Source organism: Theobroma cacao, chromosome 8 (genome assembly GCF_053813885.1).
Source record: "Theobroma cacao isolate CCN51 chromosome 8, ASM5381388v1, whole genome shotgun sequence".
Lineage (NCBI taxonomy): Eukaryota > Viridiplantae > Streptophyta > Magnoliopsida > Malvales > Malvaceae > Theobroma > Theobroma cacao.
This window is the reverse complement of record NC_142646.1, coordinates 6932175-6952971: the sequence shown is the minus strand read 5'-3', so window position 1 is coordinate 6952971 and position 20797 is coordinate 6932175. Positions and strand designations below refer to the sequence as shown.

At 33.2% G+C, this 20797-nt stretch overlaps 2 protein-coding genes and 1 pseudogene across 3 annotated transcripts; 1 reads left to right on the top strand and 2 right to left on the bottom strand.

The window, feature by feature from the left end:
* Positions 1-143: 143 nt before the first annotated feature.
* Positions 144-3434, bottom strand: APPR6 (Tetratricopeptide repeat (TPR)-like superfamily protein). Of its 2 annotated transcripts, XM_007019113.3 has the most exons (4): positions 3263-3434; positions 1352-2928; positions 1158-1214; positions 144-690 (listed from the first exon to the last, which is right to left on the bottom strand). In XM_007019113.3, the coding sequence occupies exon 2, from the start codon at positions 2888-2890 to the stop codon at positions 1448-1450; it is 1443 nt and encodes a 480-aa protein (XP_007019175.3). In that variant the 5' UTR covers positions 2891-2928; positions 3263-3434; the 3' UTR covers positions 144-690; positions 1158-1214; positions 1352-1447. The 2 variants fall into 2 exon arrangements, with proteins under 2 accessions (XP_007019175.3, XP_007019177.3); XM_007019115.3 differs by lacking the exon at positions 1158-1214.
* Positions 3435-7366: 3932 nt separating this feature from the next.
* On the bottom strand, positions 7367-9636 carry LOC18592403 (putative receptor-like protein kinase At1g11050 pseudogene; annotated as a pseudogene).
* Positions 9637-13017: 3381 nt separating this feature from the next.
* On the top strand, positions 13018-20525 carry LOC18592402 (Chaperone DnaJ-domain superfamily protein). Its single transcript, XM_018126182.2, has 9 exons — positions 13018-14097; positions 15319-15548; positions 15646-15842; positions 15924-16053; positions 16161-16258; positions 16884-16949; positions 17100-17189; positions 17331-17507; positions 19999-20525. The coding sequence occupies exons 1-9, from the start codon at positions 13439-13441 to the stop codon at positions 20035-20037; spliced, it is 1686 nt and encodes a 561-aa protein (XP_017981671.2). The 5' UTR covers positions 13018-13438; the 3' UTR covers positions 20038-20525.
* The last annotated feature ends 272 nt before the right edge of the window (positions 20526-20797 follow it).

Genomic DNA, 20797 nt, shown 5'->3' with positions numbered 1-20797 from the left:
CGGGTTCTACAGGAAAAAGAAAACAAGGCGGTTTCTCACCAACAGACTGGTTCTGATAACAAAGAAAAAGATAAAAGGAAAAGCCGGCATGACCCTTTAAGTAAGATCTTAATGCCATTAAAGATAATCTTAAAGAATTAATAGGAGAGGCAAGATAGTTCACTAAATATAAATCAGCTGGATGGGTGAGTTCAATTCTTCTCTACACCCATTGACATTGCCAAATGGGCAAAAGATCAAATAACCAGGCTGCATCCACAAGGATACAAGCCCCACAATCCTTTGTGACCCAAGTCACTAGACTCAAGTATTATTCAAGAAAGCATTAACAAATTCTTTTGCTTGCCTAACTGCCTATAACAAGTTGATAACTGATTCTTTTAGCATCTAAAACACAAGAACTGATCAAATCTTTGCACCAAACGAGCTGATTTGTTTTATTTGCCTCTTAAAAGAACCCCTGACCTCCTGGGAGCCCGAACTTGCACTCAACATTACACGATTACCATAACAACGCCCAAAAGGTCAAATGGCAAATTACAATCCTCTTCCTCCATTTCATCAGTTACCATAGAGTATAGACAAGGAATCAAGCTAAACTTGCTTGCAACTCCTCTAGCTGACTGCTATGTAATGCTGTAATATGTCCTCCACTTTCTTAAACTGAAGATCAGAGTTTTCTGGGACAATCTGTTTCATTCCATAGAGATTTCATTTCTTAGACCTTCATATAAATGTAAAGTATAAACAATTAAATAACAAAATATAATAGTTTCACAACAATACTTGTGTCCATTAGAAAAATCACTAACATTAGCCTTGAAGTACTAAAAACCACATTGGTTGTCAAATCACGAAAACCTCAAATGCTGTGACTAAATTCTACCATGAACATATGAGCATACAATGAACTTTAGCACACTGTCCAGCATTAACATATCACCATTCTTAAGAAAACATTAATTGAACTTCTAAATCATTATTCCAAGCGAACAATCTAGTTAGACATTCTCTTGCCACTAGAAAGGGAAAAAAGGAATGCTACTCCTTATGACATGGGGGAGTTTGGTGCAAGGTTAGTTTCACATCCAGTAATTTTTATTTCAACATCTAATTCAAGGTTTAGAGGTAATACACAAAAATGTTTCAATATTTACCTGTTCCCTTTCTTTTGATATCTGGAGCAGCACTCCTCCCCACCCTCCTCATGACCTCTATTTAAAAAAACAGATACTATTTTCTCAGAAGGCAAGAGTGAAAACAAAAAAGTATGCATGTGTTCTTTCTTTTACATGTATCACAACCAAAAGATGTCACCATTTTAGATTAAAATTAAAGAGAGACAAATTACCTGCACAAACTGATATTGTACTTTTAATACCACGTGGTAATCAGGCATTTGAATTTCATATGTTCAGCATTATCAACAGCTGAAAGGCATAATTCTTCAATCATATAAAGGCTCCTTGATCAGGAGGTTCATTTTCTCCTGAAGAAATTTGAGTACATCTTCTCTCCCTTCTTTTATAAGCAATTGTCTTAACCTCCCAAATGTCAGACCTGAGGGCTGAATGCCCTTTTCTAGCATCTCCTCCAGTAAGATACAAGCCTTAGCAGCATTGCCCTTCTCACATAATCCATGTATGAGAACTGAAAATGTGTGCATGGTTGGGATAAACTGCTTCAACCTCATGTACTTCCACACTTTAAATGCCATGTCTAACTCATCTCTATCACAGAACATCTTTATCATTATTGTGTACGTGTCAGCATCTGGTTCACATTCTTTGATCATCCTGCGGAACACCTTAAAAGCTTCATCAGTCTCTCCACGACCTATCAAGCTGTTGAGAATGATGTTGCAGGTCCTTGCATTTGGTGCCACACCCTTGGAATCCATCTCATTTAAGACCCTATACACATTCTTTAATTTGTTTACTTTACAAAAAGCACCAATCAGAGCATTATACACAACCACATCTGCCTTAATTCCATTTCTTTCCATCTCTAGGAATGCATCAACAGCATCTTCAATTCTGTTTTCTATCCCATAAGTATGGACCAAGACACTATAAATAAAAGAGGTTGGCCTGCAGCCATTAGAATCCATCTCCCTAACAATCTCAATGGCTTCATCTACCCTCCCTGACTTGCAGAGAATGTCAACCATTATACCATAGGTCACAATATCAGGGTCACAACCCATGTCAACCATTTCTCTGAAGATCTCCCTAGCCTTTGGCAAATTTGGAGCCCTACCCCATCCTTCAAGCAAAATACTATAAGTTTTTGAGTCTGGCACAAATCGATCTTTCATTTTATCAAAAATCTCTTGCGCTTTTCTCACATTCTTGGACTTACACAGGGTACTTAGTAAGCCATTAAATGCTGCTAAATTTGGTGGTACATCATACTTCTCCATGATATTAAATGTATAAACCGTCTCCTCCACCTTCTGAACCCTTGCATACCTTCTCATTATAATACAAAATGTCTCAACATTCAACATGCTTTTATTCCTCATTTTATTCACCAGATCCCACATGATCTGATACTGCCTAATCTTAGCCAAAGATTCAATCATGGTATGATAAGCCCTAATACTATGCATATAATTCCGCTGCTTCTCTGCCCACTCAAAAAATCTATAAGCCAGCATACCGGCATTCTCAAACCGCTTAAGAACATCCTCCACTACTTCAGGTGGAACCCTTAGCCCACTTTGATCAAGAGCCGTATTGAGCACCACTGGAGAAGAAGACATCATGATTTTACATATTTTTTTGCTTGTATCTAAAACATCCCTTGTTGGTTCACTTGAATAAGATCTTCTTACCAATACAATCCATCCCAACAATAATTTGTTATGGCATTTGAAAACTTTGATCATTCTTCCTTTTTGAACTTCAGTTAAGAATCAGAATTGACCTAAATTACAAGAAACAAAATAAAGGCATTAAAACTTATGATAACATCAATGCACATAAAGATTTCAATAAGCCAAAATTCATAAATTTTAATCCAATTTTTAAATACCCAGATTGGAATTTCGACTTATCTCTTAAGGGTTAGAGAGAATTAGCGTAAAAAGCCACTGATAGTTACTACCTTTCTGTAAAGCTAATGCTACCTATGTAGTTGGCAATGAATAAAAAAAATTTATTTAGCATACAGAGAAAAAAACGATTGATGAAATCAAATTTTATTATACAGAAAGATATGAGAATTCTTCAAAATGAAGAAAGGAAGCAGAAATTATTACCGGTAACGCTGTCCTAATTGCCGTCGCCGTCGCCGTCGGGGAGGAGGGGAGTGAGAGAGAGAGATTCACTGATTCTCAATTTTAGAAAAAAGAAAAAAATAAAAACGGCGCCGTAGCTCTTGTAATAAAACTTCAAAACTCTTGCAGGTGAAATTAAATACATAGAACTGCAATCAAGCCCAATTCCAAGCCAGAAATTAGATATGTATTAATCAATTACAATATATAAAGTACATGAAATACAAAAAAAAATCAATTAAATTTAGTAAAAATATAAATAAAAAAGAAAAATTAATAAATTAAATAATTATAAATGAACAAATAGTCCTGATTTAACCTGTTTAAGGAGTATAGAAATTCAATTTTTATGTGTAAAATAATAAGTCGTCAATCCATTAAAATATAATTATTCTCAAAAGTTAATAGGACAGCTCTACTATTAATATGGTTAGTAATTTTGACAAATATATTTTAATATATTATAGAATTATTCTAAAATTGCTGTAAAAAATTAAAATATTGTTTTTTAATGTAGAAGTACTGAAAAATGTAAAAAAAATATATAAGAAATAAAAAGAACTCAAGTACTTTATTAAACAAAATTATAAATTTTAGAAATAAATAAAAAATATTTTTATTAATTAAAATAATAAATAAATTAAAGTGAATCAAATAAAATAAGAATAAAAAATATATTAATTCTCTTTTATAATATTATGAATTATTAAAAGATATAGTGAGAATTTAAAGAACATTAAATATTTATTATTACATATCAACACTTTTTGAATAAGTTTTGATTTGTAACTTTTTCTAAAAACTCAAATGAACTTCTGCATAAATTAAAATTTAAAAAACCAAACACCTTATTTTGACATTTGCAATAAAAAAAATGCATTCACAAATTGGACCAAACACCATTAAATCTAGTTTGGAAATCACATAGGTAATTGTAATTTGACAAAATATTTAAAAAAAATTTAAATTATTTTAAAAAATTTATATAAGTTTTTACTTTTTTATTGCATTCAATTAAGGCTATATATATTTTTTGGATAAATAGGTACTTTGACTAAATTAGTCAAAAAACAACTTGTTATTTTATGTTCATATCATATTGATATAGCACTGATATAAAAAGTAAAAAATACCACATGATTATATAATCATGCTACATCAACATATCATGTTACCATTAATTCTGACGTGTCAATATGTCATGTTAACATCAAATAACATAAAATGATAAGTGACATTTTGACTAACGACAATTAGTCAATCAATTGTTATAAAAATTTATTTAATTCAAAATAAAAATATAAGAGTTTGATTGAACGTAATAAAATAATATAATTTTTTTTAAATAATTCAAAATTTTTTTCAAATATTGTGTTCATGATTTTAAATGCTAAATTTATCTGTTATAATTTAATTAAATTCGTCATTCAAACTTTATGATATAACAAAAGTAGTTCATATTTAAAATATCAAATAAATTAAATCATATTCAATTTAAAAATGTAAATTATTACAATCAAACATCAATTCAATATAATTAGATTTTTATTTTGTCAAATGTGTAAATTGAATCGGACGTCAATTAACTCTATTATGGCTTTTTGGATCGGAGATAGGGACTATCCATTAATAAAAGAAAAAAAACATGTTATTTATGGATAATGGAATAGTGTGAACAATGGAGTAATAGTTGAATAGGCCATTTCTTTTTACATGAATTATGTTCCCCTTTTCCAATTGATTATCAACACGTGTAACTTGTGCATTTTCAACTAACTACTTACTAGAGCTGTCAATGTGAGCTGGTTCGGCCTAACTTAGCCCAAGTTCTTGTGGGTTAAGAAAATATAAATTGAGTAGGATCAATCCATTTTTTATAGATTATATGAGATATCAAAATCTCAACCCAACCAACTCCTTGCTAGCTCATATGCCGAGTTGGGTCAGCTTTTTTTTTAAAAAAAAATTATTTTTATAATCCCACTTAATAAATTTTTTATTAATAAAATTGTTCAATGATTTAATTCATAAATTGAATAATAAAAATAAATTACAAACAAATAAATTACATCAAATATAAAAAAATAAATAAATTACATAAATAAAGTATAAATCTTTAATACAAACTATCATCTCATAAACATAAGTATATAATCAAATAATAAAAACTTTAAAACTCATTTATATCTTGTTCAATCCTCATCTTCAAGCAAAATATTTAAATCTTGTTTAGACAGCAATGATGTCTCAAGATATGAATTATTATCAATTTATCATCTAATATTCATTGTCATAAAAGAAAAAAAAATAATAAGTTTTAATCTAAATTAAAATTATTAATTAGATAAGTAAAAATTAAAGACATTAAAATATATAAAATAAATAATATCATATGTAACTAAATTATTAATTTATATAGTTAAATATATAAAATTATTAATTTTTTTGACTCAGAAAGCTAGCCCACTCCAGTCCACTGATTTGATGAACTGACTTATTTAAGCTCGATTCTAATATGGATCTAAATTTTCAAACCTAACCCATCTTATATTCAATAAAAAATGAACCAACCCAATGGATTAAGTTCATTTTGACAGGTCTACTACTCACTATGGTCAATACAAGAAAGGTATTTCATAAAACATATCGTCAAACTATTGGACCAAAAACACGTGTAATTAATTGTTAATTACTCTAGAAGACCCATGGTTAGTTGAAATCAACACAATATTACGCTTAAAAGACATTCTCATTCTCGTCTTTATCTGATAATTTGAACATTTAATTTAATAATTTATACATATAAATTTATTTAAAAAAAATAAATTTCAATTTTTATTTTTTTCATATAAAAATAAAACTTGCAGTCTAAATACCAAAAAGAAAAAACGTCTGGTAAATAGTAGAGTTCCTCATCACAAACATAACAAATACAAATCATTCCCCCGATTTGTTCCCCGTTTCGTGACACGCTTATATTTTGATCCCACGTGTATGATGTTTTTATTTTTTAACGTCAGCTGTTAGGTCATTTATACTGCTTTAGGTAAAACTTCAATCTTAGTTAACATCAACATTTTATAGCCTCCTTTTTTCCACACTTCTCTCATCAAAGTCAAGGAACACTTTTACATGAAGTGTTTTTTTTTTTTTTTAATTTTTTCTGTTCATGTATTTTCTGATTATGGTAATAAAAAGTTAAAGAAAAATGGAAAATCATGAAGAAGAAGAAGAAAAAGAGGCGAAATTATTTTAGAACAAGCTGTTTTGACAGTCAAATTTTGACAGACATTAGAGAAAGAGAAGACACAAGCATTCTTATTCATTTAAAAATGCTGACTCTGACAAGACTAACTAAAGCATATTAACCAATCAATTAATTTATAAGATTACGCAAGAACTGGAAACAGGGTGTATGTTTCACAAGTTCTTACTTTTTCTTGCAGTATGTTTGTGTGCCAACTATGTTGGAACTATAAGGTTCTGTTTGTGACAGAATTTTTTGTTGTATACTTGAGTCTAAGAATGGATTGTTGATACAGAATTTTTATACGTTGGATTAAACATAACTGATACTCTGGTTGATCACTCCTCAACCAGAGTAATATGATTCTAAGATTATTCAATAAATTTCATAAATTTAAAAAAAAAAAAAAAACAGATCAAAGCATTCTTATTCATCTGAGGACTTTATAGGCATCATAGGAAGAGTAAACATTGGTGTTCTTATTCATATGAAGATTCTGACTCTGGCAAGCATGATTGGAAAAAAAAAAGAGTACCCAAAAGTCTTATACCTCATATATGGATGCTGATTGCTACAGGAGTTTGAGAATTGCGATGGCTGGTTATTGGTACAGGAGTGTGAGAATGTTGACGGGCATAATAGGAAGAGCAAAGACGAGCATTATGTCAAATAAGATTGAGGTTAACATCTAACCGCCCTGGGAACAACAACCACTAACCTCACCAACAATGATGTTAATAAACAAAAACTATGGGACACGTGGCATCAAATTATAAAAGGGACACAAAATGCGGGCAGACGATTTTCGTTCCAAACAAAACAATCTTTGAAAGTTTGAATTGAATAATTCTAGGTAATGACTTGTCTGATTAAACATGTATGACCAAGATACATAGAAAAGAATGAAGGCTTACAAGATTGGTTAATTAACTTGACTATATGTTGTGCAACTCAGTATACTTTTCATGTTGTATCCTGATTTCTAATCACACGATTTTGGGATCAATGACTAGTAGGGTGCCTAGATGTATAAGAGAGAGGAAAAGATAAGAAAAAAAAAAAAGGCTTACCACGAATCCAAGAACTATATCTGGTGGCTGGCTGGTGCGGAAGCTTTTCCAAACTAGCCACAAGGACAGAAATAATCTATACTAGGGACATGTTTGAGCTAGTTCTTGATGTAGTACTTGTTGATGCACCACTCCCTAAAGATGATTTAAAGGACTCATGACTGAGTGGCAATGGCCTGTCTGGTAACTTGGGAATGTCAATATCACCCTCTAACATCTTCAGAGCTTCAGCGATTTTTGGCCTGAAAGCCACCATGACATGAGCACAAAGAATCCCCACCCGAACAAACCTCTCCATCACCCCTTTGGGCCCTTGCTCTCTTATCGATTCATCAAAAATTTCTTGCACATTGCCTGATTTTGCAAGCTTCCAAGCCCAATCCGTGATCAACAGATAGGATGAATTTGATGTATCAAGTACTTTCCTCCCACTCATAATTTCAAGAATCACAATCCCAAAGCTGTAAACATCACTTTTCTCTGTTAATTGTCCATAGAGAGCGTATTCTGGTGCCAAATAACCATGTGTGCCAGCAACCCTGGTGGTGAGATGAGACTGCCCTTCCAAACTCTGCTTGGCTAATCCGAAATCGGCAACTTTTGCTTTCATTTCTGAGTCTAGAAGTATGTTAGTGGCCTTAATGTCTCGATGATAGATGGCTGGTTTAATTCCATAGTGCAAGTAAGCCAGACCTCTAGCCACATCAAGAATTATATTCTTGCGTTGAGGCCAACTCAATTGCTGCCCACTAAAATCATTGAACAAATGATCACCAAGATTGCCATTAGACATGAAATCATAAACAAGATATCTTCTTCTACCTTTTACCATGTCGCTTGTGACACAACAACCACGAAGAGAAAGAAGATTTCTGTGCCTTATTTTGCTTATGATCTCAACTTCATTGGAAAACTCTTCATCGCCTTTTGAGTCCAAATCAAGAATCTGTTTCACTGCAACCAAAGTACCATCTGCAAGAGTTCCTTTGTACACAACTCCATATGTACCTCCGCCTATCAAATTCCTTTGAGAAAATCCGTTAGTGGCTCGTTCGAGCTCTGATAAACTAAACCATTTGGCACCTGAGTTTGGTAACACGTTTGCCCTGAAAGTGTTAACAAATCTTCTATGTGGGGCATTTCTCTTGTTCTTCTTATCCCATTTCCTGTACAAGATGATTAGTGTAAAAGCAAGCAAAACACCAAAGAAAGCGCCCAGGAAACCAAAAACCAATTTGAGCCAGGTTTCGCTGCTTGATTTTTTCTTTGACTTCTCTGTTGCTGAACTATCCAAGGGTAAGCCTAGTATGCAATCAACTGCGCCAGGATCCTTTGGACCGAACTCATTGATCACACCGATAGCATACACGACCATGAAGTCAAAACATTTTTTGCCATTTTGATCAAGACTCAATAATGTGGTAAGCACAGTGTTTCCAGCTTCAATACACGACCTGCACTTGAACCCAGTCACATCACCTCTGCAAGCAGTGTCTAATACAGTCACCGGACCAACCTTTTCAATCCAATCTTGGGTTGTTATAATTCCTGCACAACTCGAAGCGTTGCTAACAAACTGGGTGGAGTTGCGTATGCAAGAAGTGACTAAAGATAGCTGTATTGACAAGGCAGCAAGCTTGTTCTGAAAATCAGACACGCAAGAAGCTGCAGCCACGGCGTTCGGTAACTGAAACAAGGATGTCTCCTTAAGGTGTTGAGCAATTCCTATGCCAAAGAGACTGATGAGCGCTTGGCAGCACTGCGTTCCATTAGGGTCGAGGCATGTGGATTTATCCCATGGGAAGGTTTCTACGTAACTGAGATCGATTGGGCATGAAGAAATGTTTGAATCGATGCAAAAACCGGTGGAGAAAAAGAGGAAGAGAAGGGAGGAGAAGAAAAGGGAGTTTCCCATGTCGAATTCCTATGTGATAATCTTATCTAAAACAATGGCGTTGGGACATATTGGACCTGTTCTTGCAAAGCTTGGTTATTAAGCAGTGAAGTATCAATTTTGGCCGCCGCTGGTCAAAGTGCACGTTTTTTGCTGTTTTCCCAGTTTAAGAGTTTGATACGTTGTTTGGTAGTCAAATTACTCAAATAGGGTTAGGTGTTCTTCACACAGATGGGTCAATCTTGTTTCATGAAACTCATGACTGTTGAGACTCTGGCCCTATCCCTTGACTCAACGGTTTTTGTGTTACGGGTCATGTGCCCTTTTAAAGTAGAGATAATGCTGGTCTCCCTTGGAAAGCTGCTGGGATGGGCTATTGCCTGTTAGCCTGTTAGCGTGTGAGACCCAAAAAAAAGAAATCATAATTTTAAAAGTTACAGAGATTCTGCTGGAACGCAGTAAAGTCTGATTCTTAGGCTGCCCAACTTGTCATTCTTAAGAAAGATGAATTATATTTTGACAAAATTACCATAAGTTAGGTCTTTTCATGCTTCCACTACCCAAAGACCAATAAATAAATAAAAAGAACAAACCCCTGTCAATATGCCCAATTAAATACCTTTTCTTCCAATTTTCATAGATTCACTGCGTCTAATTTCGGCCAAAGCCGACAGTAATGGCAAGATCCAGGCAGGCTCGCAGCTTAGCTCCATTATGAGTACAATCGGTACTTGTCTCCACCATGTTTCCTATACTAATTACTTTGTTTTGTGTTTCAATCCAATGGGATTTTATTCTATTCTTTGAGTCAGGAAGGTACTATATACATAATGAACGTACAAAAGGTATCCATTAAAAAAAATCAAATAATATTGTCAGAAAAGAAAAAGTAGACTAAAACTCAATTAACAATAAAATTATTATTTTATATACTGTCAATAGAGATCAAATAATCCCAAGAAAAAGTACAGCTTAATCCCTAATACTCATGCCAACTACTATATACTAGTTGTCTTCAAGTCTGTTAAATTTGAATCTTTGCTATCACTAGTGCTGCAACTTATTAATTGTTTCCGACATTGACTTGTATGTATATTTACATTAAATAGAGCAATGAATTTGCTAAGCTCTTAGCCCACGAGATCTCCATTGCAAAAGCTGCTGGCACGGGCTGTCACACCAGAAACAAAGAATCTTACTCTTTTTCCTTTTCTTCGTTGAAAAATACAGATATAATATTTTTAAAAAATTTTAAATTATTTAAAAAATTATAAAAAAATATTTTTATTATGTTTAATTTTATATTTTTATTTTAAATTAAATAAATTTATATAATTAATAATTAATTAATTATCATTAATTAAAAAGTAACTTATTATTTTATATGTTATGATACTGTTGTAATATATTGACTTATTATATTATATAAATATATAATATATTGATATGGTATAATGACATAATTACATGATGATTTTTATTTTTTATGTTAACGTTATATAGATATAAAATGATAAATGATATTTTAACTAATGATAATTAATGACATAAAAACTTATTTGATCAAAAATAAAATATATAAACTTAATTAAATATATAAAAAAACAAATATTTATTTAAAATTTATACATAATTTAAGAAATTTTAAAATATTATATCAAAAATAAAATTATAATTCAAGTTGAGAGATTGTGCTTGAACTAAAACTCCTAATTTAGGTTGACACCATTTTTTTCCCCCTGAAGAGAGACAGAAATGATAATTTAACAGTAACAAAATGAAAAAGTTTCAGAAATTTAGCAGCAACAATAGTGTGCAAGGCATGATTTAAATGCAACGTGTCCAAAGAATCACCGCCGACAATCATGCAAGGTCCAGGCAAGCTCTCAACTCGCTTCCTCCATTATTAATTTATGACTTGTGGACCATCATTTTCCCTTTTTTTAATTTTTAAAATATTTCTACAAATTTTGTTTTCTTTTGTTTTCATTTAATGTGATTCTATTGAATTATTTTCAATGGACAGAATGTGTTACAGCCTTACAGGTCAAAACTTAAATTTAATCTTATATGTTTTTAAACTCTAAAAATATAATTTAAATAAGTTTATAAATAATGGATCATATTTTTAATTCAAAAAACATATATGATAAGTGATTGAATATCTATATTTATATTTTTAAAACTCACCTCATCTTTTACTGATGTGCTATCTATGAAAAAATCTATATTTATATTCTCCAGACTCATCCCATCTCTTACTTATGTGTGACTTGTGACATTCTTCTTTACTCAATTTTGCAACGCTTTCGTTATATTAGCTCTTTGCCCTTATGTGACACTCTACAATACCTTTGTTACATCTGTGACATTCCACGATAACTCTCTCATTGTGTTGGCTCTTTACCCATTTGTGACGGATAATCGTTTTGGCTCTTTACCCATTTGTGACAATCTACAACGCCCTTGTTGCATTGGGTAAACATTACATCCTTGTTGCATTGGGTAGACATTTTAAAACGCTCTCATTACACTAGATGCTCTTTATCCATACAAAAAATCATAAGTCTATGTTCTCAATTCAAAAAATATGTTTGATAAATAGTGAAAGAGTTATATTTATATTTTCAAAACTCACTCTATCTCTGTGAGATTTGTGACACTACCTCTACTCACTACAGAGCCAATACAATAGGAGAGGTTTAAACAAATATGGAAGTTATACAACCACTCTTTCAAGTTTATTTTCTATTCATGATCTAACTTAACCCTACCAAACATATTAATAGGGACCAAAACTTTGGCATTAAGTGAGGAAAGACAAGTACTAAGTTTAAGGCAATCAATTTAAGCATTTCTTTTAGAGGAAATTAAGCAGTTTTTAATATATGAACAACATTCAAGCAAGTGATTTATTATTTTGTAACTTTACAAAAATAACACAGAATAATTATTTTCGATATTTGATTTATTTACACTTTATTATGTCATGTCTGCTTAGACACAATTCAACAAATATAGGACAAATAGAAATTTTAAAACTGATTCCAACAGCAATGTTTGATTAATTCTGATGTTGAAATTAAATATTTAGTTTCATTCTTAATTTTATTCAGAAAGTAAAATTTGAAATTATTCCACTTGAACCTTTATTTTTTTATTAATTTTTTGGTTGTCACAATTAAATTAAATTTAAGAAAATAAATTAAGAAAAATGAGAAACCAAACTGATTTAAATAGCTAAAATCCACTTGAGTTACTGTTATTAGGATTAAATATTCAAAAAAATCTTAATATCAGGGTTGTTATTATTATTAGTATTTGATTAAGTTTTACTAGTATTCTTATTTTTTTTTTTGCTAAATTTGGAAAAAGGAGAAGAGACATAAAAATAGGGGTAGCAATTACTAAATAATAAAGAAAAGGGCCGATGTGATGGCCCACCACTCACCCCTTGAGTGTGGGCTCCACAATTTACCGTCCCACCGACTCCAAAACCATCCCTCACAAGTCACAACGCGCCCCGGAACAGAGAGAGAAGAATCAGAGAGAAAAGACTTCTTCTCTTTCTGGTCTTCTTCTCCCACGAAATTTTCTCTTCCATTTCTCCAATTACCCCTTCCGCAAATTTTCCTCCCCCAGCTTTCCTTCATCAGCCCATTCCCGCCATTTTTTTCCTTCACCATTGCCATATTTTCATTCTACCCCTTCTCATTTCTATCTCTCCCAGCTCAAAATTTTTCACTCCAACGAAAAAATATAAATAAATCTCATTATATAAGCACCCAATTCGAATTCACATCTCTTGTTAATATTGATTTTATCATTTTAGATAACTTTTCATCTTAGATCTATAGGAATTCATTTTTAGAGACCACCCACATATTTGATTTACTTAAGAAACCGATCCACTTTGTTTTCCTTTTGATATATAGAGAGTGAAAAATATGGACCAATTTGGCGTTTTAACAGAGCGTTACGGTTTAAAACCGCAAGGAAAATCAGCTCCAATGTCGCAAGCCAAACGACCCACCGCCACCGCCACCTCCATCACATCCACCAACCAAAATTTCGGGTTCGATACAGGTTTGAACGGAAGCTCCATGCCATTTTCTTCAAAATCTTCATGGAATTCGAATCCCAGTAACGGCTCTTTGCTTGATGATCACGACTTTTTTTCCAACCAAAAACCCCAAAATTCTTTTGGCTTGGGCGACGATTATGGTTACGCGTTTGGTGCATTCGAAAACACCACAAAGAAGCAATCGAATACGAGTAATAATAGTAGTAATGGATCTTCATTTGATTTGGATTCAATGTTGTTTAATTCGGGTCCAAAGTCTTCATCTACGAATTTGTACGTTGTCGATGATTTGTTTGGAGGAATGCCTGGCTCAGAAAATTCAAGTAATGATGACATTATCGGGTCTTTTGCCTCGTCCACGAAGCAAAAGGGTTCGGCAGGTGACTTGTTGGGTGATTTTAGTGGTGTAGCGGCGAAATTGAAGAGTTCTAGTAGGAAAAATTCGTGGGATTGGGGAAAAACTGAAGCTGGTTTTGATGATTTGATACCCGGGTTCGGTGGAAGCAGTCCTCCGGCTAATAGGTATTAATATTTATTGAAAATGGATATAATTTACTGCCTGATAGTGTTGTCTTTATTAAATTTGATTGTTAAAGTTTTAGCTGAATTGTTTGTTGTTTGACTCCGTCTATAATTTGTCAGTTGGAGGAATGGAGATCATAATAATGACATTTAAAGGAGTTAAAAAAATCGTGCGCTGATAGAATGTGGGATAACAGTTCTTTCCTAATTTGAGGGTTTCTTTCTCTGATGTGAATTTTTTCGTTTTGGGGATTAGTTTGGATGAAGGAGCTCTAAAGTCTTTAAGAATGTGTGATGTCACAAAGCATGGACAATTTATGGTTGTCTATAGATGTTCTTTTTGATGTAGATAAATATTTGTTGACATAAAACTCTGATGTACAGAACTATTTCTTTCATTCTGCTATATACGTTTAGTAATAATATTTTGTTCTGAACCTAACTTGGATGCATGAAAGGTTACACTGCTCTATCCATAAAGCATCAAGTGAAAGATTTGAGCACTGCCTTTGTTGTGACATTTTCTTGTGAAGTATTATTACTCTCATAGCTGAAAAATTTATAGTTTAAGGAAGAATCGAGAGCTGGTTAAGTTAATAGACTGGACAACTGGAAAAATCATCTGAGAATTAACAATGCAAATCAACCATTGTTTTTGGGGGTTGGAACCTGTCTTTATCAATTGTACTGGTTATAATTACTGCTTGACAATGTTTAAATTTCCAAAAATTGTAACTGAATCCAGCTTACATGCTGCTTTGATGGGCTGTTGGGGATGAGGCTTACTTTATTGATATGAGCGGGGGAAAGGGCTTAATATTATAATTATGGAATCGCATGATGATCAAAAGGATTTACTTGTTTGGTGAAGTTAAAAATACTCTCATCATTATGACTTTTGTATTTTTGGCTTCCAAAACACAAAACTGCTGCCACTCGTGTCTTGCAATCTTTTACTTGTCATACATTCATAGGAACTATTGCAATGGTAAGTTGGTGAGTTAGTGGTCCAAGTGAGGAAGGAAAGGATATTGTCATATTGAAGCTATTATCTTCTGACTGTTTTCTTTAGCATTTGTTTTCAACAATAACTTGGAATTTATTGCACATTAAATTTACATATTTGCATTTGGATGTTGTGACATAGTAACTTCTATATGATTAGTTGTTAGTATGTAAAATGTGGAATCTTTATTTGAAATTTCATTCTTTTCAATGCAGGACGAACATTAAGACAACCAAATCAACCTTCAAATCAACAGAAGACCCTTTCGTAGTATTAGAGTCAGCTTCAAGCTCGGCATATAATTCCTCAGAAACCCCCACAGATCCACTAGAAGAATTCAGCATGCTCAATGAATCTGGAGGGTCAAAACTTCGTGGTTCCTCAAATGCTTCCCGATCATTGAGGCCTCCTCCAAAACCAGCACAAGTTTTGAAGGCAGATAAAGGTTCTTCTGCGTCCATTAGCAAAAATAAAGGTCAATGTGCATTTTTCTTTGCCATTCCATCATTACCTTAGTAACATCGAGATGATTCATGATGCAGTCAAGAGTTCGGGTGCATCTCCTATAGACGAACTTGAGGACTTTGCCATGGGCAGGGTGTTTAATAAGGCTAGCAGATCTAAAGAAGCTGAAGATGTTGCAAGAAAGAATCAAGAGAAGAGAGCAGATGATCTGGAATCCTTTTTTGGTGTGAGTTCCAGATCAAATAGTGCACCAAAGTCAAGGGCAACCACTTTGGTGAGCGTTATAGATGTAAAAAGTACTATCACATTTCCAACCACTGCTATTGGTATTGATTCCTTCTGTTATGCTTATTAGGATCCCATGTTTGATGCACATACGCACCAGAGACAGCAAAAGACATCTCCAGGGGCATCATCCACTGCAAAGAAGTCTTCTCCTGCTACTATGATGAATGGAGTAGATGACCTTTCTTCAATTTTTGGAGGTATATTATTACTGAAATATTGAAATGGACTGTGTCCAGCTCTGTAAATTATCTTTGCACTGTATCTCGTTGATGTTAATCTTTTTCACAATTTCTGTTTGCAAAAGCTGCCCCAATGTTTGGAGAATTTGAGGAAGTTGATGGCGAAAGTGAAGAAAGACGAAGAGCCAGATTGGGACGTCACCAAAGGACCCAGGATCGAGTGGTGTGTATATATTCTTTCCTTCAATTTAGCTTATTTTTATTTTTTCATGGATAGGCTTAAATTAAACTAGTAAAGGTATAAGAAGATATGTGCTGATGAGAAGAGTACATATGGGAGTCAACATTGATATGTAATTTTTTTTTCAAACTCACATATCCACACACGAGTGAAGACTGAACAAACTAAGGGCACAAAAGGGGTGCCAACTGGGTACAAGGCTAATTTTCCATGAAAAAAGATCAAAGAAATGCCAAGCATCTTGCTCTTCCATGGACTGATGACTAAAGCAGTTTTAGTAATCATAAAATGAGATAAAAGTTGTGTCCAGTGTATGAGGATTTCCTGGACATTTGTTGCTACGTTAATGTTATACTGTTTGGCCATTGTTGAGCTTGATACTCTTCTATATTGGACCACCATTGTCCTCAAACTACTGCCTAACTGAATAAGTGACCCTTTTGGGCCTGTGGTGAGACTTACCTGTGTCATCTTGATTCAGATATGCTGCATGTGCCAGCAAAAATTGTCAGGCAAACTCTTCTGTTGGCACCTCTATTTTTCTATCTTTCTCATTTTTTTTTGTTTGAAGACATAGTTCAACGGCTCTGGATTGTTTTCATGCTAGGCAAGAGCAGTTGCTGATATGAACCAGCGTGACCGTCAAACACAGCATGAGCAAGAAGAGAGACGTGTAAGTAGTTCAATTTTGTAGATTAGCAGTTGGGGGTTTTAATTCTTCATGCTTGTGTGCAGTTTACTTGCTTTGGGGCTATCTTTCCTATACATTGTGAATTCTTGATTTTGATGGCTTAGTAGTTTGCCTTAATCTTAATTTTCATAGAGGATTGCTGAAGCTATGGATTTTGAGATAAAACGCTGGGCTGCAGGGAAGGAAGGAAATGTGCGTGCACTTTTATCATCATTGCAACAGGTGTGTTCCTCATCATTTTCCTATTCTCTGCATTTACCTCCTAATAAGAAATTATCAGTTTAATAATTTGAAATCATTATTAAATGTATAAAATTTGTGACTTCTTGGTTTTCATAACTAACCTTTTACTGTGACAAACAGGTACTTTGGCCTGAATGTGGTTGGGAGCCAATTTCACTGACTGATTTAATAACTTCTGGCTCTGTTAAAAAAGTTTATAGAAAGGCCACATTGTGTGTCCATCCTGATAAGGTTCAGCAGAAAGGTGCCACTCTTGAACAGAAATATATTGCTGAGAAGGTGTTTGATATTCTCAAGGTACCGTATGAATTTCACTACCATTAATCATTTATTTTAGCATGAGCCATACCCTCCATGTTCAAATCATGTTGGTCCTTTTTGAAGGATTGCGGAGACCAAAGTTCAAAACTCTGATATTTGTGTGGTGTGTCTAGGAATGTAATTCCTACCCAGTACTTAACCATAGTGATGGGTCTTTGAGTAAACTTATTCCTTTGGGATGGATTTTTCATTTTGAAAATCAGGGATCAGTTAGGGATGGTACTTGGTAGTAGATGGTAGTCCTTGACATGGAAGTGGGGCAGGGGAGTTATAAAATTCTCTGCCCTGGGTATGGCCTTTTCTTTTTCCTGTTTTAATATGTTTATTATATACCCGCATAGGTGTCAAGTCCAAGAGGTTCTGTGCCCTGAGTATGGCCTTCTTTTTTCCTGCTTTAATAGGTTTATTATATACCCGCAAATGTGTAAACTCCAAGTTTCTTAGACATTCCTATTTTTCTTTACGTCTGCCTAAGGTTTTGTGCTGCTTCTGTTCTTCCGTTTTTTAGCTTTTCTATCTCAACCATTCATCGTTTTTTGCTTCATATAGTTAAAAACAAATGACTATTGAGTATTTTTGTGTAGAACAAGTAGCGGAAAGAGATAGTGAACAGAAATTTAGAGGGAAAATAAGAAATAGACAGAAGCAAAATAGGGAAGAAAAAGAGGAAATCAGGGGAGAAACAGAAGAACAATGGGAGAAAACTAGAAGAATCAATAGAGGGAGGAAATCTCAATAACCAATATCTCAAAATCTCAGTATTTAATAATCCAAAACCTAATTAAAACTAATATAACATGGGCATTTACAACTAAATGCAAAATCCTAACAACACATAAAATGCCAAATATAACCTTGAATAAATTAATCCTAATAAAATAAAAGGCCTAAAAGGTTCTCTATTAATTTTGCATTTAATAAAATTATAAAGCTTTCAGAGCACGTATGGTTCGCATAATGGAATAATTATTTCATGGAAATAATAAATTTTATTATAAGATGAAAATACTTTTTATTATAATATATGATTTTTAATTTAAATATTAATTTTTTTAAATTATTTAAAATATTAATAAAGTTTAATTAAAACTTTAATATGATTATTTAATTTAATTTTTTCTTTATTTTCATTTTTTAAATATTAAAATATTAAAAATTTTACTTTATTTAAAATATTAATAATTTATAATTAACACTTTAGTGTGATTTTTAATTTGAAATATCAATTTTTATAATTATAATTATAATTAAAATTTTAATATAATTTTTAATTTTTTATCTCTATTTTCTTTTTTTTTCTTTCCTTTCTTGCCAGTGGACTATCAGAAATGTGGCTAGCACAATGGAATGCCATATCAGGCCGCTAGAGTGCTAGATCGGTGCTTCTCGTGGCCATATTTGGCCACTGGAGCTGTCGGTTAGCCATTGCGGCTAGAGGATGGCGGTGGTGGAGGAAATTTAGAGAGAAGAGAGAGGCAGATGAGGTAGAGAGAGAAAGAAAAAGAGAAAATGAAAGGTTTCTATATATAGGATAGTAATTTCACAAACTAGTCAAGGGCATTTTTTAGCCTGTTCCAGCCTGTGCAGAATAGCTATTGTCGAGGGGAAGGTTGGTAATAGCTATTTCAACTTCTCTTGGAATCATCATTCTCTGAACCAAACAAAAGAATAAAGGAGGAAAAAAGAATAGCCATTCCCTCCAACCAAACACGCTGTGATTGTTTTCTATCTTTTCTGGTATTAGCCAAATGTGTGGTGCCAGATATCCTTTTTCGTTTTTGCTTTTTAACATTGTGCTTGGAAAATACTTCTTCTTTCTATCCATTTCTTTGTTTGGTAGGAGGGGGATAGGAAGAGGGAAGGAAAATTGATGGATTTGCACTTTTTCCTCCTTCCAAATCCACTCCTCCTGAAAGTGGGAGAACCATTTTACTTATAATTTTACCTCTAATCTCTTTCTTTAGTTCTATTTTCCATCCTTAACACAAACATGAGGAAGAAAAAAGAACTATCTTTCCTCTCCTAAGTCTTCTTTTCTTTTTCTCTTCTCTCAGTTTTTCTTCCTTCCTACCAAATAGAGTGGAAAAGTTTATGGTTTGTTTTCCTTTCCTCCCCTTGGAATAAGCTTATAATTTTATTTGTTTTCATCCAAGACTCTGAAATGAACTATTTATTGGGCAATGTATGCTTGCCATTTGCTTTGTGTCCTTTAGAAATTTTGTGATTTTGGATTTTTTGCGTTCATTAGGGAGGGTATCAAACGTTGTTAAACTGGACTTCTTTTATCTCACTTCATTTTTCTTTCTTTGTCTTGTTTATTGTTGGTCACCTTTATAGTTTGCCGAGTTTATAATTATTTTCATGCAAACTATAGTTATCCTTCATTTATGTGGTTCTATATACAACTATTGTTGATTGACAATAGCTCTTGTGTTTTTCATATTTCATTTTGTTTGCATTGAAATAGGAAGCTTCGAACAAGTTCAACAAGGAAGAACTTTCTTAAAACCAGGAAGGAAACTCATTTGAAGAATGAAGCCATTTTATTTGGCACTCGTACAGATTTGTTTCACAACAAAAGATGCAAGAATGTGTTGTGGTTTTAGGAAGATGACACCGTCCAAACAGCACATTGCTGGTGAGCAAAATTCTATAATTGAAAGCTATGAGGCGCTTAGTAAGGAGTAAATTTTCTCATGTATGACTGTAAATTAATGTATCTTCAGGAAGTGAGTAGATTTCACGATGTTTATCGAATCTGCACCATGGCATATATATTTCAATTCTTTAAGCTATAGATTTTTCTTCTCTTGTTCATGTTTGTTGGGCTTGAGTGGTTTTAATTCCACTTTCATTAGTTTCTTTGATTGTTTTTCTGTATGCAGGCACACAAGCTGCCTTTCTTGTAATTTCAGATTAATTGTATCAGTAATTATTTTTTCTGTGAGCCTTCAATTTGTTGAATAAAGTTAATGCTGTCCCATTTTAATGCCACCTTAGTATTATCGTTGTGGAATATAAATTGAATGGTGATGCTCGCCAATTATAACAGAGGTCCAAGGCATAGTGTTGTCATTTGACCATACTCATTTGCTAATATTTCTTGCATCAAATCAGCTTGATAGGACTAATTAAATTGAACTAGGTTGAGGCTGTTGGAGGTCAGTTGCACAAGTAAATGAAACTGAACGAAAAAGTTAATGAATATTATTTTCTGGTAAACCAAGCAAGAGTTCAATATTAAGATAAAGGGCTGCAGCTATGCG

Bases quoted from the DNA above. Each gene is read 5' to 3' on its own strand.
- APPR6 (XM_007019113.3), bottom strand. From the start codon at position 2,890: ATGATCAAAGTTTTCAAATGCCATAACAAATTATTGTTGGGATGGATT.
- LOC18592402 (XM_018126182.2), top strand. From the start codon at position 13,439: ATGGACCAATTTGGCGTTTTAACAGAGCGTTACGGTTTAAAACCGCAA. The intron at 14,098-15,318 runs GTATTAATATTT...TTTTCAATGCAG, and splicing joins AGCAGTCCTCCGGCTAATAG to GACGAACATTAAGACAACCA. The intron at 15,549-15,645 runs GTTCTTCTGCGT...TTCATGATGCAG, and splicing joins AGTTTTGAAGGCAGATAAAG to TCAAGAGTTCGGGTGCATCT.